General features: G+C 52.9%; 3 protein-coding genes across 5 annotated transcripts; 1 reads left to right on the plus strand and 2 right to left on the minus strand.

Moving 5' to 3' along the window:
* Marchf9 (membrane associated ring-CH-type finger 9) lies at nucleotides 1–4,710 on the minus strand. Of its 2 annotated transcripts, XR_015048489.1 has the most exons (5): nucleotides 4,324–4,710; nucleotides 3,147–3,302; nucleotides 2,414–2,606; nucleotides 1,477–1,886; nucleotides 1–1,373 (listed from the first exon to the last, which is right to left on the minus strand). XR_015048489.1 is itself a non-coding variant. In XM_021174864.3 (4 exons), the coding sequence occupies exons 1-4, from the start codon at nucleotides 4,678–4,680 to the stop codon at nucleotides 1,546–1,548; spliced, it is 1,047 nt and encodes a 348-aa protein (XP_021030523.1). In that variant the 5' UTR covers nucleotides 4,681–4,710; the 3' UTR covers nucleotides 1–1,545. The 2 variants fall into 2 exon arrangements, 1 of the variants encoding a protein (XP_021030523.1); XM_021174864.3 differs by having other exon boundaries at nucleotides 1–1,886.
* A 3,749-nt stretch (nucleotides 4,711–8,459) lies between these two features.
* Cdk4 (cyclin dependent kinase 4) lies at nucleotides 8,460–12,246 on the plus strand. Of its 2 annotated transcripts, XM_021174083.3 has the most exons (8): nucleotides 8,460–8,692; nucleotides 9,153–9,386; nucleotides 9,518–9,653; nucleotides 9,768–9,935; nucleotides 10,088–10,197; nucleotides 10,902–10,952; nucleotides 11,063–11,198; nucleotides 11,891–12,246. In XM_021174083.3, the coding sequence occupies exons 2-8, from the start codon at nucleotides 9,169–9,171 to the stop codon at nucleotides 11,981–11,983; spliced, it is 912 nt and encodes a 303-aa protein (XP_021029742.1). In that variant the 5' UTR covers nucleotides 8,460–8,692; nucleotides 9,153–9,168; the 3' UTR covers nucleotides 11,984–12,246. The 2 variants fall into 2 exon arrangements, with proteins under 2 accessions (XP_021029742.1, XP_029338141.1); XM_029482281.2 differs by lacking the exon at nucleotides 9,153–9,386 and having other exon boundaries at nucleotides 8,475–8,692.
* A 1-nt stretch (nucleotide 12,247) lies between these two features.
* On the minus strand, nucleotides 12,248–15,308 carry Tspan31 (tetraspanin 31). The gene is made up of 6 exons (XM_021174084.3): nucleotides 15,010–15,308; nucleotides 14,244–14,411; nucleotides 13,805–13,885; nucleotides 13,446–13,577; nucleotides 13,233–13,346; nucleotides 12,248–13,151 (listed from the first exon to the last, which is right to left on the minus strand). Exons 1-6 carry the CDS (start codon nucleotides 15,070–15,072, stop codon nucleotides 13,077–13,079), a joined length of 633 nt encoding a protein of 210 aa, XP_021029743.1. The 5' UTR covers nucleotides 15,073–15,308; the 3' UTR covers nucleotides 12,248–13,076.
* Between the last annotated feature and the right edge of the window lie 170 nt (nucleotides 15,309–15,478).

Genomic DNA, 15,478 nt, shown 5'->3' on the forward strand with positions numbered 1-15,478 from the left:
ATTGCTCATGAATGGTTCACTTAAAAAAAAAGACACCGTCATTCATATTAACACCCAGCCTCCCTCCCGGCTTCAGGAGGAAGGGAATCAAGCTTCAAGCTGACCCACATAGTTCTTTTGGTGGTAGGGGAAGTTAGCCCCAGGACCACATGCACACCACTGACCCACACCCCCAGCCCTTAGACCCACATTCCCCAAGTCCTTTCTATAATAAATAAGAGTTCTTACGCCTCTCTCTCTCTCTCTCTCTCAGTAATACCATTAGCCGGGCACACCTGGATCAAACCTGTGATCCTAAACTGCCACTGAAAACGTCTCAGTTGGGGTTAAAGACATAACACTGAGGGAGGAGGCTCTGTCCCCATCACCCTAATTGAGTCCATGTTGGTCTCCCACCATTCCTCTGGGGGAACACAGTACCTGAAGGAAAGGGCTGTTCTCAGACAGGCTGTGCAGCTCCCGCTGCCCCTCCACCCCCGGTCCGGTGTTTGGAGGGTCAGAAGGGTTCTCGATCCTACAACGGCCACTGTCCTACACAGCTGCAGTATCGACTTCCTGTTTTGCTTCTCTACTTTGTCTCTCAAAAACACCAAAGTTCTGTGCCGCTTCTGACAGAAACCACATTTCAGAACTTGCTCTATCACCTACGGTCTAAAGTAATTGGTGGCAACCAGTCCGGAACCCTTTATACACCCGTCAGTTTTCTCTGTCGTAGTATTCAACCTGTCCCCCATTTATCCTCGTCCCGAGTCTGTGAGGTAGACAGGAAGAAGAAAAGAGCTCGGATTTTTTTTCTTTTCTAAATCATAAAACTCACAGGTGACAAGCCCACACCCCGTCCTCAGCTACCTCTGAGCACTAACGCCTAGCAGCCAAGGTGAGTCACTCACCAGCAAGCGGGGGGTCCCTCTTCCAACTCCATAGGCACCTCTGGGAAGTGCAACCCAACCCGTGCTGAGGACCCCCCCCCCATACCCTCCAGCCCTGCAGAAGAGCCCCAGACGAGAAAGGAGGCCCCACGCGCATATAAATGATTCTTTATGCCCTTCCCCCATGCAGTGGGGGGCGGAGCAGGGGGAAGTCCCCCGCCTCATGCAGGGAATGGGAGGTCAATGTTTAGTAGTCTTATTGCCAGATGCCCTGTGGCCATGGGGTGGGGAGTGGGGGGGGGTCTACAGCCCCTTGTTTTCTGGCATTGGTCTCCCTTTACCAAGTCACCATGGTGGAGCCAGGGGACTGGAGGCTTAAAGCTGAGGTAAAGATGGTTCTCTCCAGGAAGAAAAGTGGTTCTCCCCGCTTGCCTGCTGGCCATCCTCAAGGTGAGTATGAGGCGGTGTCTGTGGGAACTGGAACGTCACCCAGGGGTCTCTACCCTGTGGGCAGTAGAGGCCGGACAATGTCTCCAAGCTGGTGGCTGTCCACAGAGATCCTCAGTGGTGGGGTCACCGTGCCCCAAACACATTGTCTAGGTCGTACCTCCAGCAGCCGGGAGGGCTCGCCTCTGGCTGATGCATTGACTTAAGATCCCTGTTCTTGGAGTCCAGGTCAGACTGTGGTGACCCTCATGACAACCTCTCGACCAGAATGAGAGCTGGAACGGGCATCTGGTGGTCGCAGCTGTCCGAGGAGATGCAGGATCGTATAACCACAGCGCTGAGGCAAGAGCGTCCGCATGCGCATGCGCTGGGCTGCTGGGGGCCGGCTGGGGGCCCCTGCAGGGGGGCTGGTCCTTGAGGTCCTGGGGCCTGGCTTCCCTGCCGCCCCTCCCCCTGCGTCTCCTCCCACGTCCTTGGTCTTGTCATAGTTCAGGACTTTCCACTGCTGGTTCACGGCCTGCCAGCGCTTGAAGATGCGGTAAACAGAAGACCCTTCGTGGACGATGAGGCCTAAGCAAATGGATAAGAAAACCAGGGTGAAGCTGGGCGTGGTGGCGCACGCCTTTAATCCCAGCACTCGGGAGGCAGAGGCAGGCGGATTTCTGAGTTCGAGGCCAGCCTGGTCTACAGAGTGAGTTCCAGGACAGCCAGAGCTATACAGAGAAACCCTGTCTCGAAAAAATAAAAAAAGAAAAGAAAAAGAAAACCAGGGTGAAGCCGGGCATGGTGGCACACACCTTTAATCCCAACACTGGGGAGGCAGAGGCTGGCGGATCTCTGAGTTCAAGGCCAGCATGGTCTACACAGTGAGTTTCAGGACAGCCAGGGCTACAGGGTGAACTGCTGCCCGCACATAGCATTGATTTCTGCAGACTGAGAAGACAGAGCTACAAAGACCAGGGCCCCAGGCTAGCCCTAACAGTTCTGCATGGTGGTGGAATTATGGCCATGACGCTGAATGGATGGCCAGGGTAGCTAAGAGACTGAGAAAAGGAAGACGCTAAGCCAGCGCAGGGGAGAGACGCATGCGTCCTCACCTATGCAGACGACATCCATGAAGCCGTACATGCCATAGCAAATCTGGAAGAGGAGGTCCTGGCGCTGCCACTTGGCTGAAGGGCTGAGCGAGGACCAGATGAGCCAGGAGATGCTGGCGACGAGGAACAGCGATCCCAGGACGATAGCAGCAATCTGGACCTTCTCGATGACAGTCAGGGAGATGGCCTGCCACTGTTTGGGAGAAAACGCTCGAAAAAGTCATTGGGTTAGACAGAGGGGTGACGGGCAGCCCTAGAGAGAGGACACCAGGGGCACCCCCTACACTCTTCAAGCGGCACCTCGGAATCTGCTGCCTTCTCTAGCCTAAGATGTGGTTCTATGGATGATCCTAAGCAGAACAGGTACAGGGGAGAGAGAAGTGTCCACTTGCCTAGCTTATTCAAGAAAGGCGGGATCGGACAAGTCAAACACGCAGACTGGAACTCCAATCTTAACTCCATTGTCTACATTACTTATCCTGTTACTAAAGACAGGCATGGCAATGGTATCTAATAAGATCATTATGAATATACAACAAATGACACACAGAAAACAGAGTGTATTTATTATTACCACTAACACTGACTTTCCACACTCCCCCTTGTTCTAACTGTCTAGAACATGTGTCTTGGAAAGCCATAATGGTGGAGGGAGGTTGCTTTGGGAAAACACTAAATAAGATAAAATAGGTTCCCTGCAAGGTTCTGGTCCAGAGAGCTCCCTATACCTCACCTGCAGTGGATTCTTGGTGCTGATCGCCAGGACCTGGTACTTGAAGTAGCAAAGCTCACAGCTCCAGGAGCCCCTCTCACTGATCCAGCGGATTAGGCAGGGTTGGTGTGTGCAACGCACTGAGCCGTCACAGCGGCAAGGGCTCAGGAGCTCCCCCTGGAGGAAGAGAGGGGAGGGCCCCTGTCAGCAGTCATCACCCGGACCCCTTCTGCAGCACTCCTGGAGAGGAAACCTCTTCCTCGGGTCAGTCATACTATTACACTTAAAAACTAGGGCTTTCCACCCAGAGCAGGGGAAGATGCTAAGGCTACAGCACAAAAGTAAGAAGTCACAGCTCAAGAAAAACTTCTCCAACCGAAGAGATCAAAGGTGAGACGAGAGGGAGAGGGAAGCCTGAGTCTTCCCTTTTCCTAGAAATCAGAAAGGTGATTAAGACATCCTAAAGAGCTGACCTCTGCCTAGGATCTGGAGGGAGGAGAGAGGCTGGGCTGCTGAGCTAGGCATCCCTTCATCCACTCCACAGTACTTCCAGTATATAGATCTGGTGGTGCCAGCTGGGACGGCTAACCAATCGTGGTGTCCACGCTAAAATGGGGAGACACTCTGGGAGCAGGAGTGGAACATGGTCCCCTCTAGTCAGACAGTCATTTCTCGCTGCACAGAGATGCCCGCTGGCACTATCCCGGGACAACTTTACCCATAAAATTAAACAAAGAAGGCTCTTTAGAATGAAGTGGATAAGTTGCAAGACGGGAGCAAAAACTGCCTCACCCGGAGAAATACTGAGAGGGGCAGGGTCCTGCCTGGCTCCTCCCCTCAAGGTGAGAACAAATGTACTCTCCTTTCTGCCCACTTCCAAAAAATAGGTTCCCTCGGCTAATGGCGACCCTAAGGTGAGGGGAGCAGGTGCTAAGAGCTGTCTGATATCGGGTGACAGAGACTCTGAGCCCTCCGAGGAGAATAACCCTACCCCGACTGGGAGCCCCTGACCCCCCACCCACCCCGCCCCAACCTTGACACACTCCAGGAGTCTCCAGCCAGGCCAACCTCACCCCACTTCCACTCGGGTCCTGGGTCCCGCCCAGCTCCCCCTGGCCCCGCCCCCTGCCCCGGTCTCCGCGGACACCCCAGGTGCGCGCCCCCACCCTCCCCGCCCAGCCAGGTGCTCGGGCCTGACCTGCTCCGGGCCTTGGAAGCAGATCCTGCACTGGGGGGTTCGGAGCCCACTGTCCAGGCTGCTGCTGAGCGACAGAGCGTCCAGTGCGCCTGGGGGCGGCGGCGGCGGCGCGGGCGGCGGCGGGGGTCCGGCCCGCGGTTCCTTGTCGCCGGCCAGGCCCCGGGCCCGCGGCTCCGACCCGTAGTACTCCTCCTCGTCGCCGTCCCCGTCCCGGGCGGAGCAGCCGGCGAAGGGCGCCCAGCCGCAGCCGCCTCCCCCGCCCCCCCGGGGCTGCGGCTCGGCCCGGGGCCGCCCCCCGCCCGTCAGCACCAGCAGCTTCAGCTCGTTCAGGAACATGCGGAGCCGAGACTTGAGCATCGTCCGGGCGCCGGGGGGCGGGGGGCGGCGAGCGAGGGGGGCTCCCGAGCGGCGGGGGGAGGGGCGAGGAGCAGGCGGGGAAGGGGGCGCGCGCCGGAGCGCAGGACCGGGCCGGGGTCTCCGCGGCCTGCAAGCGCTGTTCACTGCTGCCGCCGCCGGGGCACCAGGGCTCGCGGGGCCGAGAAGGCCGTCAGCCCGCGGACGGCGGGGTGGGCAGGCATGGCCCGAGCAGGAGCAGGGGCAAGGGGCGGGGAGGGGGCTCAGGGTGCCGCGCCCCGCGGGTCGGGGTCCGGAGCCGGCCGGGCACCGGGGCTTATGCGCCCCGGTCCTCCTGCGGCGGGGCCGCCCCCCATCGTCGTCCTCTCGGCCCCAGTCCCGCTCCGACTGCCGGATCCGGCTCGGTTCGGCCCGTGCGTTCGGCGGTAGCAAATGGCGGCTCCTTCCGGCGGCGGCGGCGGCGGAGACCCCCCCGGAGCGGCGGGCGGGCGGGGCGGGAGCCGGGGAGCCGGTGAGGGATGGAGGGAGGGGTGGGGCGGGGAGGGGGAGCGGAGGAGAAGGGGCCGCGGCTGCGCATCCCCGCCCTGCCCAGCACGAGCAGGTGTCCCCAGGGGCGGGGCGAGTGTGCGAGACGCGGGAGGAGGGAGGGAGGGAGGGGAGTGGCCAACGAAGGGGAGTGTGTACCCGGGTGGAAGAATAGGTGTGTGCGCGCGGGTGGGGGTGAGGATGGAAGGTGAGTCCTCGAAAGCTGCAGGTGTAACGGGGCACGGAGGTGTATGCATAATGGGCGTGTGCAAAGAAAGCTCTGCAGGGAGTCGGGTGTGAGGAGGGTGAGTGGGCCGAGGATGGACCCTAACAACACACAAAAGATGGTAAAGGGTGCTGGGTGCGGGACTGTGAGATGCTGGCTGGTGTGCAGGAATGGAGTCAGATTGTGTGAGAGGCAAGCGATTGATTCTAACGTGTGAAGGTGGCGAGTGAGCAGAAAGGATGCCCGAGGAATGGGCGTGTCTTTCATGACACCCTCCTGCCCTCAGCTCCACTGCTCTGAAGTGAAAGCCACACAAACACGCTTAAATCTTTGTTTTAAATTGACCCCTAGAGCTACTGGCTGGGCCTGTCAGCTTTTTGTTCTGCTTTGTATTTACACCCACCCTCTCAGCCCCTTTGTGAAACTGAGGGAAAGAAAGGGATTCCCGGGGAGCCCACTGGGTCCAAGACACTGAGAAAAAAAATTAATTAGCAAAAGAGTAATTAACAGAAAAGGGAGGGAATGAGCAAGTTGAAAAGTCGAACCAGGGACTGATTGCCAAATTAAGACTCCTCAATGGAAAGTGGCTGCAAAGACAATTTCGGCACAGCATCTAGTTGCTGTGGATGGACAGATGAATGAAGGGGGTGTGGGGGCGCAAGTCAGTGACTTAAGCAGACAAAGAAGATAGCTTCTTTAAGGACAGGAAGCTGCAGTGGGGTCCTATGGGCGGCAAAATGAAGCAGGGAGTACCTGTGTCGGGAGTTGAATACGCTCACAGACAGCTAAAACACCCAAACAGCCCTAGGAACATAGCCAAAGAAACACCCACCTCTCCAGCCCCTTAGCCAATTTAGGCCTGGATTTTTTTTTTCTTTCTGCTCTTGTTGGCAAGGCAAGAAGCATCGAGGCAGCAGCAGGAGATCTGTCTGGTGCACACCTTCTGTGGTATGGTGCTTGACTGTGATTTACATTAATCCTCAATTTACATTCACATTCTCATATACATTCCCTCCCCCAACCCCTCTCAGTCACGGTTTCAACTTGTAGTCCTGGCTAGCTGAGAATTCACTAAGTAAACTAGGCATGAACTCACAGAAATCCACCTGCTTCTGCCCCAGTCCTCTGGGATTAAAGGCATGTGCCACCATACCCTATCACTGTTACGTTCTCGACCAGAAAAGTAAGAAGTTAGAATGGAATACACAGCAAAAGAGGTAATAAAATAGTTTTAGCCTGGGTGTGGTGGCTCAGGTCTGGAACCCCAGCATGTGGACATTGCAGAGTCTGAGGCCAGCCTGGGCTACCTGGCAAGAAAGACCCAGTCTCAAAGAAAGAAAAGACAGAGAAAGGAAAAGAGAGAAAGAAAAGAAAAAAGTGGTGCATACCTTTAACGTTAGTTCTTGGGAGATGGAGCAGGAGGATCAAGTATTTGAGGCTAGCTACGTGTCAATTTCAAGACCAACCTGGGCTATATGAGACCTTGTTTCATTAAAACAAAACAAATATCCACAATAAAATAAATCAGAGCCAAAGTCGTTGCTCATGCCTATAAAAACAGCATTTAGGGGCTCTAGCACAAAAATCTCAATTAATTTGAGACCAGCCTCAGCTCTAGTGTCTCAAATATGATTTTAGAATTTAGGGTTCAGGAATATAGCTCAGTGACTGAACCCATGCTCACTGCATATAAAAACACTAACTCCAAGCCGGGCGTGGTGGCACACGCCTTTAATCCCAGCACTCAGGAGGCAGAGGCAGGCAAATTTCTGAGTTCGAGGCCAGCCTAGTCTACAGAGTGAGTTCCAGGACAGCCAGCCTACACAGAGAAACCCTGTCTTGAAAAACCAAAAAAACCAACCAAACAAACAAACAAACAAAAAAACACTAACTCCAATCCCCAGCACAACCCCCCCAATCAATTTAAAATAGCTCTAGATTTTAGGTAATTTTTCACAAATGGGAACATGGTCCTTCATCCCATATCCCTAAGAGATGGGAGACAATAAAGGAGTTGGAGGGGACGAAATCGTCACACAGATCTACCTCTGTCTAATTAGATTTCTGTAGGCAGACCATTTAGGAAACGCTAATCAGAGCAAGAGTATGTTCTAAGCTGGACTGGGGAAAAAATAGGAACATGACCCCAACGAGGAGTTGCAGGTTTGCAATAGGACACAAGTCATCTTCCAGCAATGTGGTGGTGACTGATCCTGGACATGCTTACCCTGTCGTCTGTTTATGCAATCACATATATATGTAGCAATCTTAATGTAAAGACTTGTAAAATCAAGTACCCCTATTTTCAATCACTTCTTACTGCTTTTAATATTCCTGGGGTGGTTTACAGGTTGGGAAGAGGGAGGGCATTAAATTGCTGCCCCCCATACCCATACAGTGGCTTATTATATTTTCTTCTGTCCATCTTTTAATCCTAGTTTCCTCCTCAGATAGAAATTATCTATTCCCTGTTTTATAAAACCACAATTACCTATATTAGTTATCTTTATCATCACTTCAAAGGGCGAGTGACTGAGACACCAAAACAAAAACATCGCATACCAACTGGAAGGAAGCACTTAGTAAAATTTTGTTGAATGAATGAGTAAAAGAAAGACACAAATACGAATGTTCCCCCATGGCGGTGGAGTGGAAATGTTACAGCACCATCTCTGGCACCAGGATCTCCCACTAACACCTCGACCTCCCGCCCACATAGAGACGCATAGTGAGACTGAAGATGCGCTCCGGCTCGGCCTTGAGCCCAGAGTTGAGAGCTGGTTGGCCCGGTTGCCATGGCACCGCCTTGTGCTCCACCCTCTCTCGCCCCCACACACCCCCTCGGCAGTCAGGGTATGGCAGCCAGTCACGTGCCACACAGCGTAACCACACCTCTGCTTCCCAGCGCAAAGTCAAGGGGTCACGTGGGATAGCAACAGGTCACGTGGCCGCCAGGGCCCCGCCCCCTTCCCCACCACACCCCTCCCATCAAAGCAGCCCCGGTTGCCCACTGCGCATGGGTGAAGGTCACGTGTCCAGAACGTCCGGCGCCCGCCCCGCCCCCCGGGTTTCCGCGCGCCTCTCTGGCAGCTGGTCACATGGTGAGGGTGGGGGTGAGGGGGCCTCTCTAGCTCGCGGCCTGTGTCTATGGTCTGGCCCGAAGCGTCCAGCTGCCCGGGACCGATCCCCGGTGTATGGCGCCGCAGGAACCGGCTCCCGGGCCCAGATAAAGGGCCACCTCCACAGCTCTTAGCCGAGCGTAAGGTGAGTGCAGTCTCATCCAGGAACGGGGGACCAGTCCCCGCCACCACCAGCACCCTCCAGCTCCCCACGCGTGCGCGTCGCTGGCTGATTATGGAAGGTGGCCCAATGGCGGGAAGTGGGGCCTTTGTGGTCGCGGGCAAGGGTGTGATTTTGGAGAGTGAAGTGCAGAAACTTCGATGCAAACCCTGTGCACTGTGTGATCCTCTTTGTGCCCAGTGCGATGTCCTCCGAAAGGAAAGAAAGCATTCTTTTTCTTCCTCCGGGACAAAACGTGGCCGGAGGAGGAGGGTTTGATGGGAGCCTTTGTGTTACCTAAGGCGCGGGCCCTGGAAGTGTGGAGGGGTGGGATGCTGCTGATCGCGTTGGCGAGGTCTTGTGCAGGAGTTCCTTTGTTACCGCCGGGTCAACCCCCTCCTAACCGTGAGAGAGAGTTTGGTATTAGAAGCCTCTGTGATTGTAGATCCCCTGCTTCGAGAATGGCTGCCACTCGATATGAACCCGTGGCTGAAATTGGTGTCGGTGCCTATGGGACGGTGTACAAAGCCCGAGATCCCCACAGTGGCCACTTTGTGGCCCTCAAGAGTGTGAGAGTTCCTAATGGAGGAGCAGCTGGAGGGGGCCTTCCCGTCAGCACAGTTCGTGAGGTGGCCTTGTTAAGGAGGCTGGAGGCCTTTGAACATCCCAATGTTGTACGGTGAGAAGGTTGGATTGGGAGTGGGGCGGAGAGGACAATAGGACCCGTAAGGCAGGAGTGGGACCCTAGAACGCCAGAGGCCACGTTGAGACAAAGGGGACGACTAGCTGGTGATCATTTGTTCTTCTCAGGCTGATGGATGTCTGTGCTACTTCCCGAACTGATCGGGACATCAAGGTCACCCTAGTGTTTGAGCATATAGACCAGGACCTGAGGACATACCTGGACAAAGCACCTCCACCGGGCCTGCCAGTTGAGACCATTAAGGTGAGTGGGGGTGGGGCTGGGGGTGAGGGTGGACTGATCTTTGCAATAGAAGTTGTTGGGATTTTGAAGTGATACATAGTTTCCGGTGTTCTGTGCTTTCTTCTTGAAAACCAGGATCTGATGCGTCAGTTTCTAAGCGGCCTTGATTTTCTTCATGCAAACTGCATTGTTCACCGGGACCTGAAGCCAGAGAACATTCTAGTGACAAGTAATGGGACTGTCAAGCTGGCTGACTTTGGCCTAGCTAGAATCTACAGCTACCAGATGGCCCTCACACCTGTGGTCAGTAAAAGGCAGTAGCCAGAATTAGTTGTGATGGGGGTAGCGCTTGGTGGTTTCCCATAGCAACTGAGGAGTCTTGTACATGAAGTTTTCAGAGCCAGGCAGGTGTGGTTCGTGAGGACACACTCACTCATTTCTACTGTTCCCTTCAGGTGGTTACGCTCTGGTACCGAGCTCCTGAAGTTCTTCTGCAGTCTACATACGCAACACCCGTGGACATGTGGAGCGTTGGCTGTATCTTTGCAGAGATGTTTCGTCGGAAGTATGGGACTAGAAACTTTTTGTTGTTAATGGTACAGGGTTTTTCAGTATAGCCCTGGCCGTAGACCAGGTTGGCCTTGAACTCACAGAGCCCTGGGATTAAAGGCATGCGCCACCACCGCCCGTATGGGACTTGAAACTCTTAACCTACCTTCAGTTCCACATATCTTTGGCTGCTTGTCTTACTGTGCTAGAGGTTGAAGTAAGAACTCACACACACTCAGCACATGCTTCCGTGCCACTGAACTTCACACTCCGTCAGCCCCCAAGTCTTATAGACATACCTGTTCTTGACCATTCGCTCTTGTGCATGTATGGTACGGGACATCCAACCTACCCAGTTCATACTGACCACCTTGCCTAGAACCAAGAAACCATATAGGCATGCCCTGGATTTAGGATCTTCCCGTTCCTTGTCTCCACACGCTCTAGTTTGGTCCACATAACAGTTACTCCTCAATTTTTTTTTCTTTTAAAAATTAAAAATTTATTTTCATGTATGCGAGTACACTCACTGTCTTCAGACACACCAGAAAAGGACTTCAGATGCCATTACAGATGGTTGTGAGCCACCATGTGGTTGCTGGGAATTGAACTCTGGACCTCCGGAAGAGCAGTCCTTGCTCTTAACCGCTGAGCCATCTCTCCAGCCCCCACTCCCCTATTTTTGATATAATACATACTTTGAGTATCTTTCTGTCTTAGGCCTCTCTTCTGTGGAAACTCTGAGGCTGACCAGTTGGGGAAAATCTTTGAGTAAGTATTTGATAAGGAAACGGAAAGAAACTTTCTGCTGTTTCTGTTTCTGCTGCCGGGGAGACAGGAGCTGGGAAAGGCCCCTCCTAACAGTTGTCCTGTCCCCACAGTCTCATTGGATTGCCTCCAGAAGACGACTGGCCTCGAGAGGTATCTCTACCTCGAGGAGCCTTTGCCCCCAGAGGGCCTCGGCCAGTGCAGTCAGTGGTGCCAGAGATGGAGGAGTCTGGAGCGCAGCTGCTACTGGTACTGGACCTGGGCTGGGATTGGGTTAAGATAAGAAATATGGTGGCCTGGGGAACTGGCTCAGTGGGTAGAGTTCCTTTGCCATTAAGTGTGAGGACCTGAGTTCAAATCCCCAGAACTCATGTAGAAGTTGGGTGCTTCTATGGTGCTACTCCTTTTTACTTATTTATTTTTAAAGACTTATTTATTTTATGTATGTGAGTACACTGTAGCTGTCTTCAGACACAACCAGAAGAGGGCATCAGATCCCATTACAGATGGTTGTGAGCCACCATGTGGTTGCTAGGAATTGAACTCAGGACCTCTGGAATAGTAGTCAGTGCTCTTAGCTGCTGAGCCATCTCTCCAGCCCTGTAGTTCCACTCGGGGCAAGATGGACAGATCCCTGGTAATACAGCGCTGACAGAGTCTCCAATGAGATGGAAGGCAAGGACTGGCAGCCCAGACTCTTGACCTCTGTGTGTATACACACACATGTGCGTGCCTACGTTTCACACATGAGCACGTGCACACAGAGATGAAACAACAGACGGGCCAGACCAGCCTGAAGCTAAGATGTAGTTGTGGGCAGGCTGTCGTCGTCACTGCTGTTGGGAATGACCAGCCAGAGTGGGACAAAGGAAACAGCCATGTTGGGTGGGCGTCAGCATCGGCTCCTGAGCTGTTTTCTGACCTTTGCCCTCTCCCCTTAGGAAATGCTGACCTTTAACCCACATAAGCGAATCTCTGCCTTCCGAGCCCTGCAGCACTCCTACCTGCACAAGGAGGAAAGCGACGCAGAGTGAGAAGAGGGGCTGCCTTTCTCAGTCTCGGTGGAGAGACCCTCGCTGAAGTGGCAGCCTCTGCCTCCCCCGAGGCTGTGGAGAATCCTCCAATTTTTTACAGAGAATATTTTAAGCCTTAAATAACAATTCCCCACCTCTCCTTACGAGGTTTACCCCATTACCCTCCCCTTCCTCTACACTAAAGGGCAGGCGTATCTGTCTTCTTCCCTCCCTGATTTATATTGGGATCTTTTTTATACAGGAAAACAAGACAAGACAAAGGAGTGTGGTCTTTATTTTTCTTTAATGTTTTTTTCCAATTGGCTTTGCCACTGGGAGACTTGGGGAAAAAAAAACCAAAACACGAAAACAAGTTACCTGCAAGGACCTAGGCAGGCAGTCCAGCTCTTTGGCTGGCAAGATCAGAGAGAAATGCTTTCTTTGAATATTCGGTCAAAATGGCTTTAGTTTCTGAGTTCACTGGTCCTGCTTTGATGAGACTGTAGGTGGAGCTGGGAATGACAGCTGATTGGTAGAAATACTTGCGGAGCACTTGTGAGGCCCTGGGTTATAACTGGTTTTCTCTTGGTGTTCTGACTTTGTCCTTGAAGCCAGGGGTCTTGGGGGGGGGGCAGTTACCCTCCTAGGGCCTGAGGCATGGAGTCGTCCCCTCATCCACAATCTTATTCCCATCAAAATAGACATAAGTCTAGCCACCACTTGATCAGTTCTTGGGGGTGAGGTAAGGGACTTTTTTTTCTCTAAAACAAAACCACAGGGCCACCCCTAGGTGTTTGTAAAGATGGCAAGGCCAGGCAGTGGTGGTGTACGCCTTTAATCCCAGCACTTGGGAGGCAGAGGCAGGTGGATTTCTGAGTTTGAGGCCAGCCTAGTTTACACAGTTCCAGGACAGCCAGGGCCACACAGAGAAACCCTGTCTCAAAAAAAACAAAAAATGGCAAAGCCAAGTCAGAAGGATCCAGGGGCTGGCTGAGTGTGGTGATGCCAGCAGGAGGCTGAGGCAGGAGGGTCTGGAGTTCAAGGTCTTCCTTGGATACAGAGCTAGCTAGAAACAGCCTAGGCTGCAGAGATGCTATCTGGGAGGTCAAAAGTCTCATAGGAAGGCACTGGGGTTGGCTCGAGGGTCCTTTTGATTCCGGAATCTCATTGCTAGCCAAACACCAAGGATCTACGGGAGGAGAAGAGAGAAAGCAGGTTATTTCTGGACCATGGGGTTGAAAGCTTGAGTGTGTGCATGAGGAGTCATTACCTCTGTGAAACTAAAGAAGAGTCCAACACCTCCTAGGATCTTGAGGGCTTTGTCTGAATGTTTAAGGAACATCTCCCCACACATCTGGCATGTAGAGCTCTTAGTTTTGCACACCTGGTAACAGACATATATACAGAGAATGCAAAGTTGCTCACCTGCCCTGTCCAAAAAGCTGTAGTGAATGTCCCAGGAATGACTAATCCTTCAACTTACCGCACTACAGGAAGTATCATCTTGTAGGCGCAGGGTTGTAAGGTTGAACAAGCCACAGCAGTCAAAACTTCTCTCCAGTTCATGCCTGGTACTGTTGCTCAACACCGACCACGAAGCATTGATGACATCTGCCTAGAGAGCACACAGGCAGAGGGACATTAGTCTCTTCACATCCCGGTTCAGGAGTCTCCATTTCCCCACAGAGACCGCAGCACGGTCATTGGTAATGTCAAGTGTCTCAGGGTCTCTCTGCATCTTGGGGAATTAACCATATTTGTCAGGGAGCACACATCTGTGGAAGTAGTGGGTCAGATAAAAGTGGAGAAAGCAAGCAAGTGCGTGAAAGGGCTTACCCTTACCTGTGTGTTTCTGTTAATAGCCAGACATGAGCAAGAGATTCCAAACTGGAAGATGAAGACCAGACCTAGGATGATCATATACTTGAGAAGAAGTTAGGGCAAAAAGACCTGTTTTCCATTTAAAATACCTCATTCAGGGAGACAGGCAGACAAATCTGTGTGGTAGCCAGCCTAGTGTGAGCTCCAAGCTAGGACTACATACCATGAGCCCGGTTTCTGTCTTTAAAATCTCACCACTGTAATTCTAACTGTGATGTGGCAGGCAAGGGGGCAGAGTTCAAGGCCCTTCTCTGTTCACAAACTGCACTTTTTATCAAGTTGGGGGAAAACCGTCAACTTGTGTGGGTTACAGAGTAAGAACAAAGAGACATGTTTGGGGTCCCCTGGTCCCCTGCCCAGGAAAAGCCCGCTCAGGCCCCAATCACTAAGGCCAGGATACAAAGAAGAGCAGCACTTGATGGTGGTTCGCGGCGCCCACCAGTCCTGCCACCGCGATGAGGAGAAGGAAGACTCCCACAGCAATGACTCCTCCAATGATGTGAATGCTAGACACCACACCGAGGCCCTTGCCCCAGGCAGCCACGCCAATGAGCAATAAGCCCACAAGCTGCAAGAAATAGAAAGAATACACTTTATTCAGCCTGATGTGGTGGCTCATACCTGCAACCGCAGCACAGCGAAGTTCCAGGCTAGTCTGTGCTAGCTAGCTCGCTATACAGTGAGACCCTGTCATCGCCAAAGACTTCTAGCAATGCAGCACAGCCCAAGGCTATTATTACAAGGGGACGTGGACTTGACAAGCTAAGCGCTTGAGGTGTGCAGTCAGTACTGTTCATCTCTAGGCGCGCTTCCCAAGCAACTGGGAATGACTGAGAGAGAGTAGGGCAAGATAGGTAGGTACCCAACACACAAATGGAAGCCTTGGCGTTGTCCAGTAACTCTAGTTTGGGAAGAAACTGGAGCAGAAAGTGAAGACTGGAACTATAGGCCCTCAGTCTTCAATCCACCCCTGCCCACCACCAAACAAGCCCCCTCATCACCGGAAGTCTATCCTCTTCCACGGAAGTACCCAGGAATTCCCTCTTCGCCGGAAGTTTCTGGGAAGCTTCCCAGAACCCCCAGTACACCCCTCTCCACGCCGGAAGTCCCCTAGAAACTCCCCCATTCTTTCCGCCCCGGAGATTTACCCATTTCCAAAACCTCACCATATAAACCACGTTGAGAGCGCACAGCGCATTCTTGGAACAGGCAAATCCGCCGCAAACCATCTCCCCAGATCTGGGGACCCAAATGGTCCCAAGACTTGTGGGGAGGGTATCGAGGACCGTCTTGTAGGACTCCCAACAGCGTCTATCGCTTTAAATCCAAGCCAGCCAAACCAATTCTCTGCGCCTGCACCGTCCCACCCCTGCTTCTGGATTGGTGAAACTCGTGGCTAATCCAAGACATCCAGGACTTCAATGCCAATCAATCTGCATTACGTCACCAGCCTGCCTCCCAGTCTTGCCCTTAGTTTCTTCATTGGAGGAAACTTAAAAAAAAAAAAAAAAAAAAAAAGAAGAGGAAGAAGAAGAAGAAGAAGAAGAAGAAGAAGAAGAAGAAGAAGAAGAAGAAGAAGAAGACGACGAAAGAAAGAAAGAAAGAAAGAAAGAAAGAAAGAAAGAAAGAAAGAAA

This window comes from Mus caroli, unplaced genomic scaffold (genome assembly GCF_978045245.1).
Source record: "Mus caroli unplaced genomic scaffold, Mus_caroli_1 scaffold_9, whole genome shotgun sequence".
Taxonomy (NCBI): domain Eukaryota; kingdom Metazoa; phylum Chordata; class Mammalia; order Rodentia; family Muridae; genus Mus; species Mus caroli.